Raw genomic sequence first — 18,161 nt, forward strand, 5'->3', positions numbered from 1 at the left:
GTATTACGCACTTGGCAGTATGGAACCAAGTGAGATGCTGCCACAACACCCTAACAAGTTTGAGATGCCCATGGAAGTCTGAGCAACTGTAGCAGCTTCATTTGTTGGAGATAAACACAGGGTTTGTCATGACAGAAATGCTGTGGCGATCGTCAACCAAAGCAGCTCGCTGGTACTTCAAATATTACTACAGAGGGAGAAAGAAGGAAAACTGCCCTGAATCTTAAGCAGGTATTTTCTTAGAGACCAGTGCAGCTTCCAATAACCTGGTTCCTCTCTGATCAAACCTACTGACAGTCAAAACTGCAGAAGTAGCAACATTGCCATTTTAGAAGCGAATTTTGCAGCCACACAAGACTCCAAATAGACACTGTTTGCCATATGCCATACCTTCAATATAAAAAGTACATTTAGCATAATGGGTATTCATGACTCATACTCAGCAGGTACAGAAAGATGATAAACTGGAGGGATTAGAAAAGTAAAAGTACTAAGTATTTTTTCCAACACAGTATTCGTATTAAAAAAAGATAAATTAATAGAGTTTAAATTGACATCATAAGATGCCACAGAGCAAGTAGATTACACTAGAAGTGTCAAAACGCTTGCATGTTTAAAATAAGAGCCACACAAAGCTGTGGAAATAAATGAGATTTTACAACCCGTATGGTGGTTTCCAGCTCCGCTTCTCACATCATTGCATCTGTGTCATGTAGCATACTGTCACCATAATAATACAGAGAGAAGGTAAAAAATTTATTTTCCTGAAATGTGTACCTGAAAACCTCAAATACTGTAAATCTCTCTCTAAATGTGCTGCCTACAGTCAGCAATATCATGTACTCAATATACCCCTTTTCAACAGTGTTTCATTTACACTTTCAATTTTAGTTTCCTCTCCATTTCACACCACTGAGCCAATCCCTATTTGTTACACAACGGAAGAACACGTTAAGAATAGTCTTCAATCTCTCCTTTGAACAGTAACATGGCTAAACAAAATATCATCGACTACAATAACATCTTTCTATTTACATAGAAAAGTAGCTTCCATTTATGTACTACATTTCTCTCAGGAGTACACTAATTTCCTAAAGTGACAAGTTTACATATCTTATAGAAATTGCTCTGCATCATTAGCCTGCCAAGAATTTATTTTTGTCAAAGTATCCAAGGCTAAGGATGTGTCAAAATGGAGAAGTTAATCAACACATACAACTTTCAGAGTGATACTCAGCAAGGAATTATGACCTGCATCACCACAGAAGGACTATTCAACTGAGCACACAATTCCCTATCAGCCTAGCACGGAGGAAGAAACAAACAAAACCACCACATGAATGACTGCCTTAACAAATAATGTCAGCTGAATCTACTTTAATATCATTATACTAGCAGCCATTATGACTATTCTATTTACCTAAATCAGAAAAAAAGAAACAAAAACATACCTACTGCTTGCCAGGTCACACCCTTAATATCACGTTTTCTTGAGAACATAGTAAGACTGTTTCTTCTGTTGTCTCTTCAGTTACAGATAGCCTTCCAATTTATGAAAACTAGCCAGGTAGCAACATGCAGCAGAGAACACAAAAAAGTAGAATCCTCTGGCCATGGTAAAAATTAGTTTAAGCAACAGAAAAATTCCGGGAAGTCTCTGGTGGGATAATGAACTTTGTAAAGTAGAGACTAAAAATAGCAAAAAAGCAGCAAACCCTGTAATTGCGTATCCTGCTTCTGGATAACCTGTATGTTTACTTCTACGTAGGCACACCAAAGCAGAAATACACTCCTGGTATCCGCACCGGTGGCATGTGTCTGCCTTTCTGTATTCATCCTTTTAGACTTCAGTCACCTATACGATCGTGAGCCAGGTCTTGTCGTGTGACCACAGGCTGGGTCACACTGTGTCTTGGTCACACTTTAACTTACAGGAGTTTCATTGCACTTTCCCATTGTATCATAGCAAATTAAAAAAAATGAAAACTAATAGCCTGTCAGGATCTGCAATAAAGGTCTTTCTTAAAAGAAGACAAAACACTTGCAGGTCAGTGGGAGAGTAGGGAAGAAATGACTGATAAGTCTGAACCACCAGCTTTCTAATGCAGAAAGTGGAAAAATGTAAACACAAGACCTGTTAGTGACAGGGTGCTAGAAATTATTTACACTGAAAACAACAAATACTATGACCTTCTGCTTTAAGTATATATGGTTTCCCAGAAGCATGCAGAAAAGCTGAGTGGGTAAAGACTGATGGTACAGTGCCTAGTAAGATTAATGCTTCTGCAGAAAGTGCGTTCGTGGCAATTTATACCTGCGTATGGTCAAGAAGTGTTCATCTAACTGAGAATGATACATATCCTAGAGAAGACTCAGCCCTGGATTTCCACTCTTCTGAATAAGGCATAATGCAAAGAAAAATCACCATATATACTTGTGTGTGCACACATATGCATGTGCCGTGGAAAGGACTGTGCCAACCACACTGAGTAGAATCAAGCATCCAAGGTCCTTTCTTCAGCTACAGAAACTTAAGGTATTTGTTACATGCTGATTTTTTAACGTTTCAGCAAAGATTAATGATACGGTCACTCTGACAGGAATAATAGCTTGAAAGCTTCAGTTGTTCTAATCCTGCCACAGCATGCCACCTCTCAGAGAAAAAAAAAAGTTTGAGAAATTATGGAGCCACAGTTTTGTTTTCTCCAAAACACAAGACACATAGCCCTCAGGGTAAAGACTGACTGTGGCCTATTAGGGAGAAAGTCACAAGAACGTGTGTAGGAAGCAATGATCAGAAAACAAGATAGCCGTCTAGTGTTTCAAAGATGAAAAAATAACAAAGGAAATTACGACTAGAGTAACATTAGGACCTTACATGTCAATTAGCAAAAAAAGAAGAGCTCTAGCTTTAGTTTGTGATAGGCTTCTGTATTGTTACACTTCTGTGCTAAGAAGTATCTGCATGTCACTGCTATTACCTTTCTCCCTTTCACATTTGAACTGTGATGTTTCATAGACTTACTTCAAGTCAGCTGCCAGTAAGTTAAATCCATTGTAAAGATGTCCTTCTACTGAAACTTTCTTCAAGTAAGAGTAGCTGTCCAGATCTGCAGTCAAGAAGTTTGTTACAAGAGCACCTAAAAAAGAAATACATAGAGCAACTTATGCGTGAACTCACTATTCTGACAGGCTTGGTAAAACAAACAGCGAGATAGAAGATTCCCATTACCAACAGGGTATAAACAGCGAAAAAAACCCAACAAAATACCCCCCCACCAAAAACTCCAAAACAACCAACCAGCCTTTAGAAGCCCTACAGCATTATATCATGCTCACATTAAGAGCCTGACTTTTACTTGGAAGAACTCTGTCAGAAGCTCTCAGTCAGTACTTCTACAGAATTCACATTTATTAACTATTCTATATTGGATGTGCCTTTCCTCTCCCCCTACTTTGCCAAACTCTTTCTTATTTTGCTCCATTTCCCTGCTGTATGACCCTAAAATTAATTGCAAATGACACGGTTCATTCATTTCTCTGTATAACATGTTTTGCCATTGCAATATATTCTCAATGCAGAACCATATGACAGTTACAAACAGACCTATTTTTACTTTTAAAAACCCCCACAGATGCTCTTTTGGAATAGGGTTTTTTCCTATTATTTCTGCTCCTCTGATTTATCAATGTGTAGGGGAGAAGGGACTACAATAATCTTTCGGACTAAGCTCCAGCATAACCCAAGTTATATTGTTTCTCTGACTTAGGTGTTTGAACAACAACATACACATTTAAAAGAGTCTACTGTAATCTAAATCTAAATGCTTCTCTAGTTGTTCTAACGCTAATTAGAATTACTGTCAAGAGAAGACAGTCGGTGCTGCATTTCTTGTCTGAAAGGAACTTCAGGCTCTAGGCACTACATCTTGTTTTACTTTTGCCTGCTTGATTAGAATATTATTATACCAGTCAAGTTCCCCACACACATCAGCTCACAAATTCTGTTTCCAGCACACAACCATTTTATTTGTCCATAAAATGGTGTTAAAAAAATTAATACTGTAAAAATCACTATTTTATTGGTACACCAGGGCTTGTTTGTTCCCTTTCTTATTTTTCTATTTCTACTCCTTCATACCTCTTCCTTTCGCATTTTTATCAATCTTTGGCTGCATATAGTTTGTCAGGGCTGCCATCTTGCCTTTCTTACTGATTCCCAGCCACGTCCCACCTTCTTTTCCTTCCTCCATGTCCAGACCTAACGGAATAAGCAAGAGTTGAGCTATTACACTCATTAAAGAAAAAAATCTCAGGCTTAAATCAGAATTTCTTAATGCAAATCCTAAGTCTTGATCAGGCTGGACAAAATGCAGAAGGTAAAAGACTGTCTTTCTGGAGAAGGGAGGTAACCTCACTTATATTACCTGCCCCCCAATTCTGCACTATTAAACATTTTCCAAGCTACTGCAATAATAGATGAGAGATAACAAGAAAATTAAACGTAAAAGCAAAATTATAAGCTTTGACTATATGCTAAAATACATATAAAACTTTAAGCAGGCTCAGAATACTTGTTAGCTCAAAAGCAAATCTCAGAAGATTAAAGTTATTTGCAAGTTCAACTTCACAAGTAATCAGAAAAATTTAGAATAAGATAGGTAACTGATAAAAAGCTTGGACTCTGGTAACAGTAATTTATATTAGGAGAACCCACAAAAGTGAAGTCCACAACCAAACCTCTTGAGAGTAAAGTTAAAAAAACCCACTACCTACTTGTAATGAGCTCATGTTAACCAGTAAGCATTTAATAGAGAAACTAAAACTAGTTCAATATAACATGTATACTGTTAGGCACCTTTTAACTCTGAGTGATATCATAAAATAACTTTCAGTACATCAAAAGAACAGGTTTTGCATTCTTATGCAGAAACTCCCTTCTTTCTCCAGCATCCAAACTTCAATACCGAGGTTAACCATATCGCATCTTTACACAACACTTTTACTATTGTTCTCTACCTTAACTGAGAGGCAACAGAAAAACATGCAGCTTTGTTGACCAATGCCCAGTGATTAAGATATAGCAATTCTTGTTTTCTGAAATTGCTGTAAACGCAAAATATTTTCTCATTTTTAAGTCACATAAAGAATAAGTCTGATGTATTTTGGTTGAACTTGCTTTCATTTGAGATAATAATGCTATCACAAACATATATTCATGGAATCCCCCACAGATACACCCCCTGGATGTAGAATACACCAGATTCTTACACAAAACATGGACAGAGCTGACAAGAATATAAAAGACAAAAATTCAGGGTCCTGGAATTTTCAGGATAGTTTTGTGTTTGTCTGTTTTAGACTGCTACATAGCAGGGGAAGCATGCCAGAACATCTGGCATGAAACAGTAACGTCAGCCAGAACTTCAGAAGCAAGGGACTTGCAGTGCAGTGGGAGTAATTTATCCTCACAGGCCTTCCTGCCAATGACAATAACACACAGCATCAACAAAGGGTATTTGCAAAGCCAGAATCTTGCATTTAAACAATGCTTTGTCTTCCAGAGCTTCATTTCTCTTTCTGAGAGAAGGCAGAAGCGTTGATTATACTTAAAAATTACTACAGATAGATTCCCTACGAAAGGGAACCAGACAGCTGACTGACTCTACTATCAGTTTAAACAATATGTAGACATGACAGCTAATAAACTGATAGATCATAAGTAAAATTATTCTGTAGCCTATAAATTATTAACTGATAAGAAATTAGGACGTTTTCAATTTCTGAAGGCTTGGTTTAATGATTTCAAGTCAGTATTACAGACAAGGAGTCTGTGGAACAACTAGTTTCACCTATTTTAAGAAGCATTTCAGTCTGACTAAACTAATCACTTGTAATGGACAAATTAATCTAATCCATTGCACTGCTCGAACTGAAATCGGTTAAAGAACATAAACCGGGAAAAAATTCCACAAGATAGTAAAACACAAATAAGATAATAATAGCACAACTTGTCTTTCAAACTTATGACATGTTTTAGCCAGAAGTAAAGGAAAGAAGCATCTTCCTTATCAGAAATGCACCACCACCACCCCCTCAATAAAAAAATCCAGGCCGTAATTCCCTTATAAATTGTACAAAACAAGAAGACATACATACCACTAAGGATCTCATTGCTGCTGTCCCAAAAATCTGCTGATTTGGATGGTCTGTGGTAAAATTCATCTCTATTAGCTGCTAGAATAAGTCTGCAGAACACAAGAGGAAAAAGATACTATTACTTACAAATAGGAACTTCACAATACAGGCAGGAACAGAATCCAACTCTTGCCACTGCATGAGCTCATTTTAAGTAAGAAAATGTCCTTTATCCTCCCATCTCACCTTTATCACTCAGTGTAAAGGTCAAAACGATATCTGACAGCAGCCTTCTCTCTCATTGTCTTAAGACACTCAGCAAAACTATCTTGTTCTGTGAATGAGGTAGCTATTATTTTCAAAGAATACTACTTACAACACAAGAGATTGAATTAAGAGTGCATAACCAATCTTAAGATTCCTCGGCATGTGAAGTTACAAATTAAAGAAAATTTAAAGGTAACCCACAGATTTATAGGTAATTTATATTAAAAAAAAATCTGAAACATGAGAGTTTTTTACTAGATCATTACTTAGGATCACGTAGTCACACTATTTTCCAATCTAACTTCGACACCTAAAGCTCTGTTTATGTGGTTCAAAGATAGAAGTCAGATGCTTTTGTCTGTAAGTACGTGGAACAGAGATAAATTTGTGATAGTCTCAAAAGTCCAGCCCTACTGAAATTCGTTTGAAGAAACGACAGCATACTCAAGGAGGCAGACAAGTAAAGGGCAAAGGCATGGATCTTGGTAACACCAAGAGGTATTTTGGTGGGGCTTTTTCCCCCCCCTCTGGTTTTCTGTTGTTTTGTGGCTTTTTTTTTTTTTGCATGTGTAGGTGCTTGCATAATCCGAGTTCTATCAGAACAGCAGGATAAAATAGTTGAATCGTTAATGAGTCAGCCCTTGCAGCAGAGAAACACTACGCAGCCGTGGAGGCTAAGAAATCAGGAGGTAGGAAGAAGTTATGAAAAATAATATGCAATTGAAAAATGCTGCCGGATTAAATCCATTATATTTAGAAATAAACACATCACTCCACAAGACCAAGTGCTGTCCTGACAAAAAGCATGCAGCAGCTCTTCACGTGCCATCTAAAATGTGATAATTTTAGAAAACAAACTGATACTAAAAAACATCAGAAATTATTAAGAAACAGCAGTGACAGAAAATTCTGCTAGCTACGCCTGGTTCCCTCTGCTCTGTACTTTGATAATTATCATAAATGGCACCTGCAGACTTGAAACACCAAGTTCAATATATTTAAGCAGCAGTGGACATATAAGACATGATAAGTCTTCCTCAAAAGTTGCAGGCTCAGTAGCATTGCAGATCAGTCAGATTCAACGATAACACCAGTTCAAGCCAGTCAGGCCATGAATGTAAAGCAGGAAAGATTTAAAGAGTCAGTACAGCCAGACAGCTTCAGGGGAATTTAGAACAGTCTCAGTTCTTGGCCTTTGAAAAGCAAAACCTGTTTCTCTGTCCATTTCATCCAGCAGAAGTTATTAAAACACAGCAACTTGTTTGGTGTATTCCCTTACAGATTATACAAACACCTTACTGAAGGTAGGCCACAGTCATTCCATTAGCAGTGTCAGTACTGGAACACTAGAAAGGAAAGCCTAGGCTAACCTGACTCTGTGCATCCATCTTTTGAGAGTGAGAAAGTTAACTTTTTACATTATTCAAAAGTAATGGAAGACAGCATCAGAAACAAAATTTAATTACTTCTTCCAATGTGAAATAGATGCAGGTTATCTATAAATAAAAGCTGGAGTTAGAAGTGTACTGGGCTTCTGTGCCGAGAATCAGCATTCAAACACTGCCATTTTCAAACCTGTAGATGAGCCTTCATTTGATGCTGCTCTTCCATCTGTCCTTTTCCAATCATTGTTTTCGAATTTAGGAAAAAAAAAAAAGGGCTTTTCATTAGTAGAACATCGTCAACGGAAGAGCAAGGAATGAATTTGGCTGATCCAAGCAAAGGGCAAAAGACTGCTAGGCAAGCCATACCCTAGAGACTCAGAGCAACAAGTGACTGCAGACACACTTGCACACAGCTCCACCACGCCATGCCATGGTCCAACAGCTACAACTTCCAAAGTGCTGCTCATTACTACCCATAACATGACTTCCCTTTATTTCAATTGCAAGATGGTTGGCGTTTCCCATTTTCTCCAGCTATGTTGCTTAATATTTAATTTTAATTAAATGCACCTTTCAGAAACCTGCAGATTTTCTTAACCAGTTTCCTATAAACTCAGAATCTTCACCACTGTCACTTCCTCCTACCAGCCATGTGTCATTTACAATTACACAGTAGAAGCCAAGTTTGCTACTGTAAACTGAAGTTAGATCACACAGTTTTCGTTCTAATTTTAAGCAACACCATACAAGAATCAATTCCAACAAAATCTAATTATTTTACTCAGCACTGAAACGTACTATTTTTCTGCAGGTTTCTGGACCTCTCCTGCAAATTCATTAATAGAGTGTTTTAAAACATAATCACGAGATGCCAGCTGCACATGAGAAATACTACAGAAAATAAAAAAGGCTTACACTTCAATGGCATCCTTTCTGTAAGGGAGATGCTTAGTATTTTGCCCAACAAAGATAGCATCTGTTGGAAAGCACAGTGTATGTACACTTACACCTTTCTCATGCCAAATAATAACACCGTTCCTTCAACACTTGCATAATTTCTCTTCTTCTAGCTGATTCTAGTCTTCAATCTATATGCTTTCAGCTGGTTTACCAAATTTCCGTCATGTCACTTGAATATCCTCCATTTACAGCATGCATCCTCCTTCTACAGATTTTTATTTAAATAACTGTCTCTACTGTTAAAAAATAGTTTGGCTGAAGTCCGTTTCTTGTTTCCTGAAGCTCCAATTATATTTTGCCTTCAATAATTCTTGACACAAAACCACAGCTTGTTTATAGTGTCTAATACTAAAAATAAGTGAAGTCTTTCTGATGTGATGGAATATTCCCCATCTCAAGTTTAATACACAAACTCCTAAGCTTAGCACAAAACCAGTATACAGGATTGCTATAATCTAAGTATCTTCATTTTGTCTTTTATTAAACATAATCATACTGAAAAGGAGCAATATTAAGTGACCCTCATCTAATAAACTGCAAGAAGTCTATCCAGCTATTTTTATAGCTGAAATAATTCATCTGTATTCGGATTTACATATTAAGATTTATTTTAATGTTCAGGCAGAGAGATGAAAACATGAGAAATCATTCCATTAAAGCAATTTCCTACAATGCAATTCAGCTCCATAAAAAGACTCTGATTATAGCTTTGAAGCTTGAAACGTGTATTTATTTCTAAGACACACACAATATAGTTTGGCAAAATGTAAAGGCAGAACGTTACCTTTGACAGTGATAATGGACTACAGTAAAGCGTTTGTTACACCGCACTAAACTTGACTACAGATAGGCCCGTAGAGAAAACACAGAGGCAAAGGGGTAAAACAGCAACTTGCAACAGGACAGGAAGACAGAGATTCATTATTTATTCTCTACTATTCATGAGGGAACCAGCAGATGAAATTGCAAAGTGATTATCCATCATATTTGAGAACTTGTAGCAGTCCAGTGAGGTTCCCACTGACCGGAAAAGGGGAAACATAAGCCCCATTTTTAAAAACAGAAACAAGGAAGACCCAGAGAACTACAGGCCATTCAGTCTCACCTCTGTGCCTGAGAAGATCATGGAGCAGATCCTCCTGGAAACTATGTTAAGGCACATGGAAAGTGAGGTGACTGGTGACAGCCCACACAGCTTCACTAAGGGCAAATAGTGCCTGACAAATTTGGTGGCCTTCTGCAACAGGGTTACAGCGTTGGTGGGTAAGGGACAAGCAACTGACGTCATCTACCTGGACTTGGGCAAAGCATTTGACACCGTCCCGCACGACATCCTTAGACTTAAGTTTGGTATGTGATGTTAGAATCTGATGCTAAGAACACTATGGCCTGGTACTTACCACTGAAACAGGTGGCTCAGAGTAATTTCTCTCAGAGGTACAGAGCAAGACATTGCTTAACAAAAGGTGCTGAGAAAGTTAAATACAATTAAATATTCCTGAATTTGGGCCAAAACATCTCAGAAGCGTTCTCCTATTCTGACACTGATAAGAAGTTGTTTTCTGCTATAAATCAATAATTTCGATCTTGATGCAATTTTTTTTTTTTCTAGCAAGCAAAATACCGTAACTTTTACTTTTAAATATTGATCATGGCAGAAAGTTCACTTGGCAAGCAACTACAGTTTACATCCAAGGAGATTTCCCAAGAGTCAAATTGATGAATCTGTCTTTTGCCAACTAGCAACACAAAGAAAGTCAGACCAAATAAATCGATATATTAATTCAACATCAGTCACATCATAAACAAAAAAACCCCTTCTTAGGCAGATTCCAGATGCAGAAATGAACGCACTCAATGGACAACTGAAGTTTCCATTCTCATTTCCTTTCTTTCTATAGAATAGCATCTGCTTCTCAACACAAAAGGGCAGAAAAGCAAGTCAGTGAAAGACACAATGATTTACTGAGCACACCGACTGATGGTGTCTGGATGAATACCAATACTTGTACCCCACAAAGTAATGCGGAACACCTATACGGTACGTATAAATATAGAAAGCAATAGAACTCTACAGTCTTCTTACTGGCCTGAAGTGCTATTTTTCTATTACATACTAGATGTACTCAAAGATACTGATGTTGGATATGAACTTTTAAAATTAAGGGCTGTAACGAGAGAGAAAATTATTACAGGAAGTGTAACGTTTGGGAAACTCACCGTATGACATCAACACATCACGTAAACGTTACCTAGAGGCATGGATGCTTGTTTTGTCTTAAGCTTTTGGCTAAACATCTCATACACATGACTTACTTTATTACCTACAATTTTAATTAATTTTAAATTTTAATTAATTTTAATTACATAGAATTTTAACTTGACTGTTAGTTTATTACTTAAGACTTTAATTGCAAGGATATTTGAGGGACAGGGAAGGCTGGGACACTTGAAGTTCCTTATTCTCCAGTTCACAGCACTACTTGTTTTACATTGATACAAGAGTATAATCAGTTTGAAAGCAGCGAGATTTGACTTGCAGCATTTTCTGAAATTATAAGTACTTCATTTTAGGACAAACAGCAACTCAAGATCTTTAAGTACACCTTGTCCCAAAAGCAAACTGATAGGCATAAATAACTGTGAGGCTACCTTGACTTCATCTCTGTATATTTTAAAAAGCAGCTGCACCTATTCTCAAGCTAGCCAGTTCCGTCAAACACCAGGAAGAGCAAGCAGTGGTAGCCCCAATGCAACACGGAACAGAACAGTGAACTACGCAATGAACAAGAAGGTCCTGTCCTTGGGAGAAAACACAACAAAGTGACAACTCAAAGTTTTAACTAGAAACATCTTTACCTGTATGCATTTTTTGAAACTGGTCGAGGGTCAAATTTGAATAGAAGGATGCACATTGAAGAACTGATATTTAAATCTTGCTTCTTCCACAAAGGCTCAGCGTAAGGTCATTCTGTAATAGCCTACAAGGTAAATAAAGATTATATATTATACTGCAAATTATAGAAAATAATCTTGTTTCTATGCTGAAGCTTAAAAGATCACCATGTTCTCACTAATAGCTCTCAATAAAAATAAATAAATAAAAACAGGACTTCCAAAATAGAATTGTTTCAATGAATGGTTTACTACCAAAATTCTTATGGAGATTGTCTGAAAGTTATGACTGGCTAATTCATGTTTTTAGGAAAGAAACAAGCATCAGGAAAAGACTAATCAAGACTAGAACGCTAGCAATATATGAAAGAGACTATTTATGTAAGCTTCTGCTCATTACCAGTAAGTACCGCTACCTTTTTCCCCCACCCTGTCTCCAGTAAAGCAAAATGCTTGTTAGAATCAAGGTGAAAATAAGACTCAAACCACTGCAGAAACTGCAAAAAGTCTGATCAAATACACTCCCAAACCTGTAATTAAAGTATACTTTAGGCCAAGCTATTATTAAAGTTCAGAAGAAAGTATTATTGTTTATCATCAGGAAAAACATCAGGTACTAACAAAAATACATTGGACCAGAGTGTACGTTTTGATGAATGGTTTCCAGCACTTGTGGTATGTTTAGAATTCTGGCCATGCTCAGATGGCACGACAAACGTGCTATCTATTTCAAAACCACGTAACAGCTTTCAAATATTTTGTGTTGCCACAACGAAAATTTTTCCAACAATAAAACCGCAGCCTGATATTTACTTTTTGTGGCCGCTAAAACAATTATCAGAATGTTACCAACCAACCACACATAACCATGTTTTACTACTACCGAGAGCTTTGTCCATTCAAAAGCTTAAAGTAGGTGAAGAGGGGATGGGGAGAGGCAGAATTCAATACCACAGCTCTAAGACCATCTGACCAATCCAGTGATTGAACCAACTTCAAGAAGTAGGATTTTTAACCATACTTTCAGATATGTAGAGTGTCTCCTCTTTAATTTCCACATCATTTATCTTAAGAGATATCACAAAATGAATAATCTTAACTACATTTCACATTACCAGAAGTAGTGTTACAAGTGTAGCATTCAAACATCTTTTTTTTAATTAACAGCTTGCCAGTAGCTGCTGGCTCCTCTTAAGTCACAGTTCAGCACTACAACTAGCCTGGTGTCACTGTCATGGCACAACAAGTTCAGTCTTGCAATCTAATATTCTGCAAAGAGACTCTTCTGTTGCAGAAAACGAAGAAACTCAAAAAGAAGTGCAACACTCCTGACATACTTGCCAAGGCAAAAGAAAATCAGTGCAGGAGAGTGTTATGTATATCTGTTTCACAAAGTATTTTAAGTTCTGTTCTGTGACAAAAGGAATTTCCCTCCCAAGATTACTTTGTAGTCTACTAGGTAAGAGCAGCAACAGCCTAGCTATCCAAACTATTTTCTGTTTAATAGGTTACACAATAAGGCATCAGAGAAAACAGAGTAAAATCACAACATAGGCTTTATTTGCCAGTACAAGTCAATCCCAAAATAACTGGTTTAGAAATTAATCAAAAATTGAAGATGCAGACTTGAATTTTGGATAACTGATTTACCAGCCAGGTGTTTAAAAAGACTCATAACCAGCTTTATTTAAAAAATATAATCAGTCTTAAGAAGGGGTTATCACCCTTCTCAGATTCCTATTGCTGAATTTTCAATAGACTGTACTGTTCCTCACGCAATCTTCTCAGACAGCTCCACAAGCACTCTGTCCTTGACAACAACCTGAATGGACAGAAAATTGGGAGCAGGAGGAATGTTCCCATGCCAATGAACAGCAGCCATGCTGCACCACGCTCAGAGCTGGGCAAGATGTCCTCCTTCCTGCTCCAAGTTCTGTAGATGGGGGGTTCTGTAGACAACTGGCATCCCTCCACTCCAGGCCCCCAATATTTCAACAACAAGAATTGCAGGCTGTGTTTATAAGCCACACTGTAAAGATGCAAATAAGCTGCTGCACCAAAAAGGAAAAGCAATGAGTTTTCTATTAACAGACATATTTAACATTAGTAGTTAGGAAAGCTAAACCTGGTAATAGCATTTTAAAGAGGCACTTTCACAGTAATCACATTTCTGAACCTTTAACACAGATTATCAGATCTGCTCCTGCTAGTTCCACTTCTATTAAATTTAAAAAAAAAAAGCATCTTTATCACATGCTAGTGATTTCAATTATGCAGATTTTAATTTTACAGTTCAAATCTTTATGTTTTCTTTTTCTCCCCAATCTGCAGCCTGCAGGGGAAGTGAACTTTTTGTCTCTGAACCAGAAAGCCACCAGAGCCAAGCGTTAGCCAGTGACTCACATGAAACACTGATGATTCCAAAAGGATCTGAATCAGTAATGGAAAAGTCTTTGCAAGAGAAGCAGCAGCACAAGATTGATCCTAACCATGGCTCCAAGAATTCATGTTGCAAAATCTTCCTTGGAAGCCCACAAAAAAATGGACAGATTATGTCTGTAAAAATAAAGGACAGAAAGACAAAATAAAGCTCTTAGAGGTTAAAAAGTGTACCAAAAAGCTATATATATATATATAAAAAAATATATATATATCTAGATTGACTGATTTCTTGCCTGATCGTTAAACAACTTGTTATAAAAATAAGATAGTGATTTACAATTTAGTTTATTAAACAGTTCCATTGTAATTACAACTTTGCATGTCCTTGGCAAGGTAAAGGGCTACAGCTTCTACTATAAGGATGTAACACTAGCTGCCCATCAGAAATGAACTTACGCCCATAAAACACAAAATAAAATGCATTAACAGAGTGGTTCATGGAGCAAGCAATACACTAGAATACTACTGTACAGTATTGTTCACTAGTCCCTACTTCACAAAGACAGAAATATGACAGCTTTATTCTTTTCGCTTTTTCCTCAGTGTGAGCATCAAGACCGACACTTATAAATATTAAGCCATGCCAGACTACTTCAAAAACAACACTCATAGCTCAGAAGAGATCCCCTTCAAATCTACAGTTAAGAGGTATCCATTTATAGCATCAGCATGAATCTGGTAGGTAATCCTTATTTAAAAAAAAAAAGTGCCAAGAACCACACTTCATGGAAGTAAAGATATAAAATACAATTATAATAGGCAACTGTTGCTGACTACGAAAATATGGTTCCCAGTATTCATTAGATGTCCTGCCAAATAATTAAACTGATTACTCAATAAAACTTGTTGACAATTAATCAGTCATAGGACTACTACTTTAATAAACAGGTTTCAGGCTCTTCTGGCTGATTTATTGAGTTCCCTTCAAATAATCAATTCAATCTAGCTGTTTGTACAAAGTTACTAGTCAACATCAAGCTTACTCAAAAACTACCAGTCAGAAAATAGGAGCAGAATAAGTTTGTAACGCTTGCCACAATTATCTAGAGGGACAAATATTTTCAACACTTTGATGTCTTTCTAGAATCCACAATCATTATTATTACTTATTTGACAGAAGTATATTTTTGTCACCACATCAACTCTGACCTTACTACAATTGCTTAAGTTACATTTGTGTTTTTAGTAACTCCAAGTATCAAAACAGTATTATTTATCTTGGGCTCCACCTGCCGGCCTTGAAACAAGCATAAGAGTTTATAGGTCCTACATAAACAATCCAACCTTTTTTTGTTTTTCAGCCAGAAGTGTTTAGGCTAGCCAAACAGAGCTACCCCTTAAAATAGCAGGGATACTTAACTGGCAAAGGAGGCAACCAGTGTATTTTGGTACCTTCTTCCATCAAAGCTGACACTGCATTTGCAACACTTGTTCTGTTTTTATACACAAAGCTGGATGTAAGCCTTACAATATGTTTTTATTTAAGAATTTTAAGTCGGACTCAACTTTGAATATTCTGAAATGTGAGACAATTAACAAACACTGAGAAGGAAAAAAAAAGGAGAGGCTGTCTTAGACATAAGTATGTAAACATATAATGAAAAAATCTTCATACAGATGTCATTCTTTCAAGCTCATATTCGCATAAGAGAAGGTGCTGCAACTATGGGGATGACAAGCATATTGTGCAGAGCTGCCATTACAAAGCAGATGCGCTCAACTCATGGCCTTCTCATCATTCAGCTACAGTCAGCCACACATCAAGGAGAGAAGATGAAAAAGATTAGGTCCGTACTGGCTTCCACATTGCAACTTGATCCTACAGCAAGTCCAAAGTTTGATCAAAAGCTGACTTTCTAGCTGCATTTCAGCAGAAAATGTCTTCAAAACTATCCTTAGAAACACAGGAGGTAGATTAGTTAGAAAAAAAAAAAGTTCAAATAAAAAAAGGCAGTGTTGTGGCACCACACATGCCTTCTGGTTTTCTTTTTCGAATACAATACAAGCCAGAATATGCATACTGTGCAACATGACAAGGTCTGCAGAATTGGGAAGAAAAAATAGCTTACTATAAGGTAGAGACTGTGAAGGACTTCCTGCTCTCTGGATAATGAGCTTTTATAAAATGTAGTTTGATTACTCCCAGTCAATAAGACAACAATTATCAAGGATTAAATGATAGCAACAATCTTCTATTTCTGTAATATATGTTTCCAGTTTGCTGTCTAACTTACACCTAGTACACACAAACCAGCTGGACAAGAATTACAAACATCCTGTAATTAAGTATTCTGCTCCAAATGGCACTGCTGCTTTGGAAGTGACGTTAAAGTAACTAACGTTCTTATTCTGTGCTCCTGTACTCCATCAGAAGGTACAGAGTGTTGCTTTGCTCATTTTAACGACCTGTTAAAAGCTTGAGTGGATACATGTCAGCATAAGGTAGCTTTTAAAGGGACTATCAAGAGACCCAAACATGATAGATTGTGTATGTTCTTTTCATAGGGTTCTACCATCATCTGGTTGATTAGAAGCAATCAGTTCACAATTTGGTATAAAACCATTTTACCCTTAAGAACTCCCAGTAGCAGCCTTTGAAAAATGAAGCCATTTGTTATGTATTTTGTTTTCGCAAATGAAGCATCATAAATAACTTCCGTCAGTTACCACAGCGATCTCAATTGCTTCTCAGCTGATCTAAATATGTTGTTTAGATGCAGTCTAAGAGACAGCAAAAGATCATTCGTCACTGGATTCCAATAGTTTTACGTACCGCAACAATAACTTGTTGTCAGCAGAGTCTGAAAGTATTTTACCGCTTCTTTTACATTTGTCCAAATGAAACTGAACACTGCACTCCTGAAATGCCCATAAAAGAATAAAATTGGATGCATTTTCTTTCAGTAGTGGAATGAGTTGGGTTTTTTAATACTGAATTTTAAAATAATGGAAAATAAGAGATGGCTGATTATTTTTTAAAAGTAATCTACTTCCTCCCCCTCCCAGAAAAATGTCTCACAGCTGCATTTTTAAAAGCATTTTACTGATTTGCTTTTGCACTTCCCTTGTTTAGTAATATTAATCATTAAAGATAAAGATGAGAAGGAATAGATGGATCCATAATCTGATGCCTGTCAAGTTGTTTTGTATAAATACAATTGGTAGTTTATCTAGGATTTGTAACCTAACCAAGGTGAGGAGTCAGTCTTCACTGCAAGACACAACAATGCAAAGTAAAACACTCAGGAAAATACATAAAATGACATGTAAGGTGCATGCCATTCGCAAGTTTAATGACCTAATTCTATTTTCAGCTCCTGAGTTTGTCTATCTGGCATCTTACTAGATTAAGTGCACCATACAACTCCCAAGAGAAACAAAGGCGAGCAAACATCACTTTCAGCACACCATGTTTTAAAAACATTTGCAAGATATGAAGTAACACAGCCTTTCCCCTATTTTCTCAAGAGTGCTAGCAATTGTTCTCCTCTGCCACAGTTCTGCAGATCCAGAATCTTTTGCTAGACTTCCTCTTTTTAGGCAGAGACTTATTTTTAGCTTTCACAATTCTTAGGTTTTCTACAGTGAGGAAGCAGTTACAAATCCTTTTCTAGGGCAAGAAAATCAAATTTTCCATTTCTTATACTTCGCAGAAGGATCACGTACACTTGCTCTGTTCTTATGGTCTTCCCTAGAGACATTCCTCTAGACCCTCCCACAGAAAGAAGACCAGTCTATAAGGACATTTGACCTGACCCAGTATGTCTGGTTTATATTCTTAAGCTTAATTTCCTGTGACGGAAGGGCTGCAGTTATCACTTTTATAAGAGTATCTTTATTCCCATCCTTGCCACCTCATGTACAGTAACTCTGAGCTTACTGCCTACCCTGAACAAAATTTAAGAGGGGCCATAGGGTGACAGACATCCTACAAACTTGAGGAGAGAACGGCACCAAGAAAAAGCACAAACTCACAGTAGTTAAGTAGATTAATTAAGTCCTGCAGCTACTCTTACTTAAGAAAAAACACATTCATTTCTTTTAAGATAGCAGATACAAAATGAACATTGCAAC

At 37.0% G+C, this 18,161-nt stretch overlaps 1 protein-coding gene across 4 annotated transcripts in view; it reads right to left on the reverse strand.

Moving 5' to 3' along the window:
• The window catches only part of TANGO2 (transport and golgi organization 2 homolog), a 39,369-nt gene that overhangs the window by 16,698 nt on the left and 4,510 nt on the right, over positions 1 to 18,161 (reverse strand). For 3 of the 4 annotated variants that reach the window (XM_086761844.1, XM_086761845.1, XM_086761843.1), the window contains 4 exons: positions 11,610 to 11,731; positions 6,160 to 6,248; positions 4,142 to 4,261; positions 3,026 to 3,140 (listed from right to left, as the gene is read on the reverse strand). In XM_086761844.1, the coding sequence (XP_086617970.1) occupies positions 3,026 to 3,140; positions 4,142 to 4,261; positions 6,160 to 6,248; positions 11,610 to 11,665 (380 nt within the window). In that variant the 5' untranslated portion in view covers positions 11,666 to 11,731. Of the gene's footprint in view, positions 1 to 3,025; positions 3,141 to 4,141; positions 4,262 to 6,159; positions 6,249 to 11,609; positions 11,732 to 14,048; positions 14,202 to 18,161 lie in introns of all 4 variants that reach the window. The other variant, XM_086761842.1, reaches the window with a different exon arrangement.

This window comes from Chlamydotis macqueenii, chromosome 17 (assembly GCF_036417535.1).
Source record: "Chlamydotis macqueenii isolate bChlMac1 chromosome 17, bChlMac1.mat, whole genome shotgun sequence".
NCBI classification, from domain to species: domain Eukaryota; kingdom Metazoa; phylum Chordata; class Aves; order Otidiformes; family Otididae; genus Chlamydotis; species Chlamydotis macqueenii.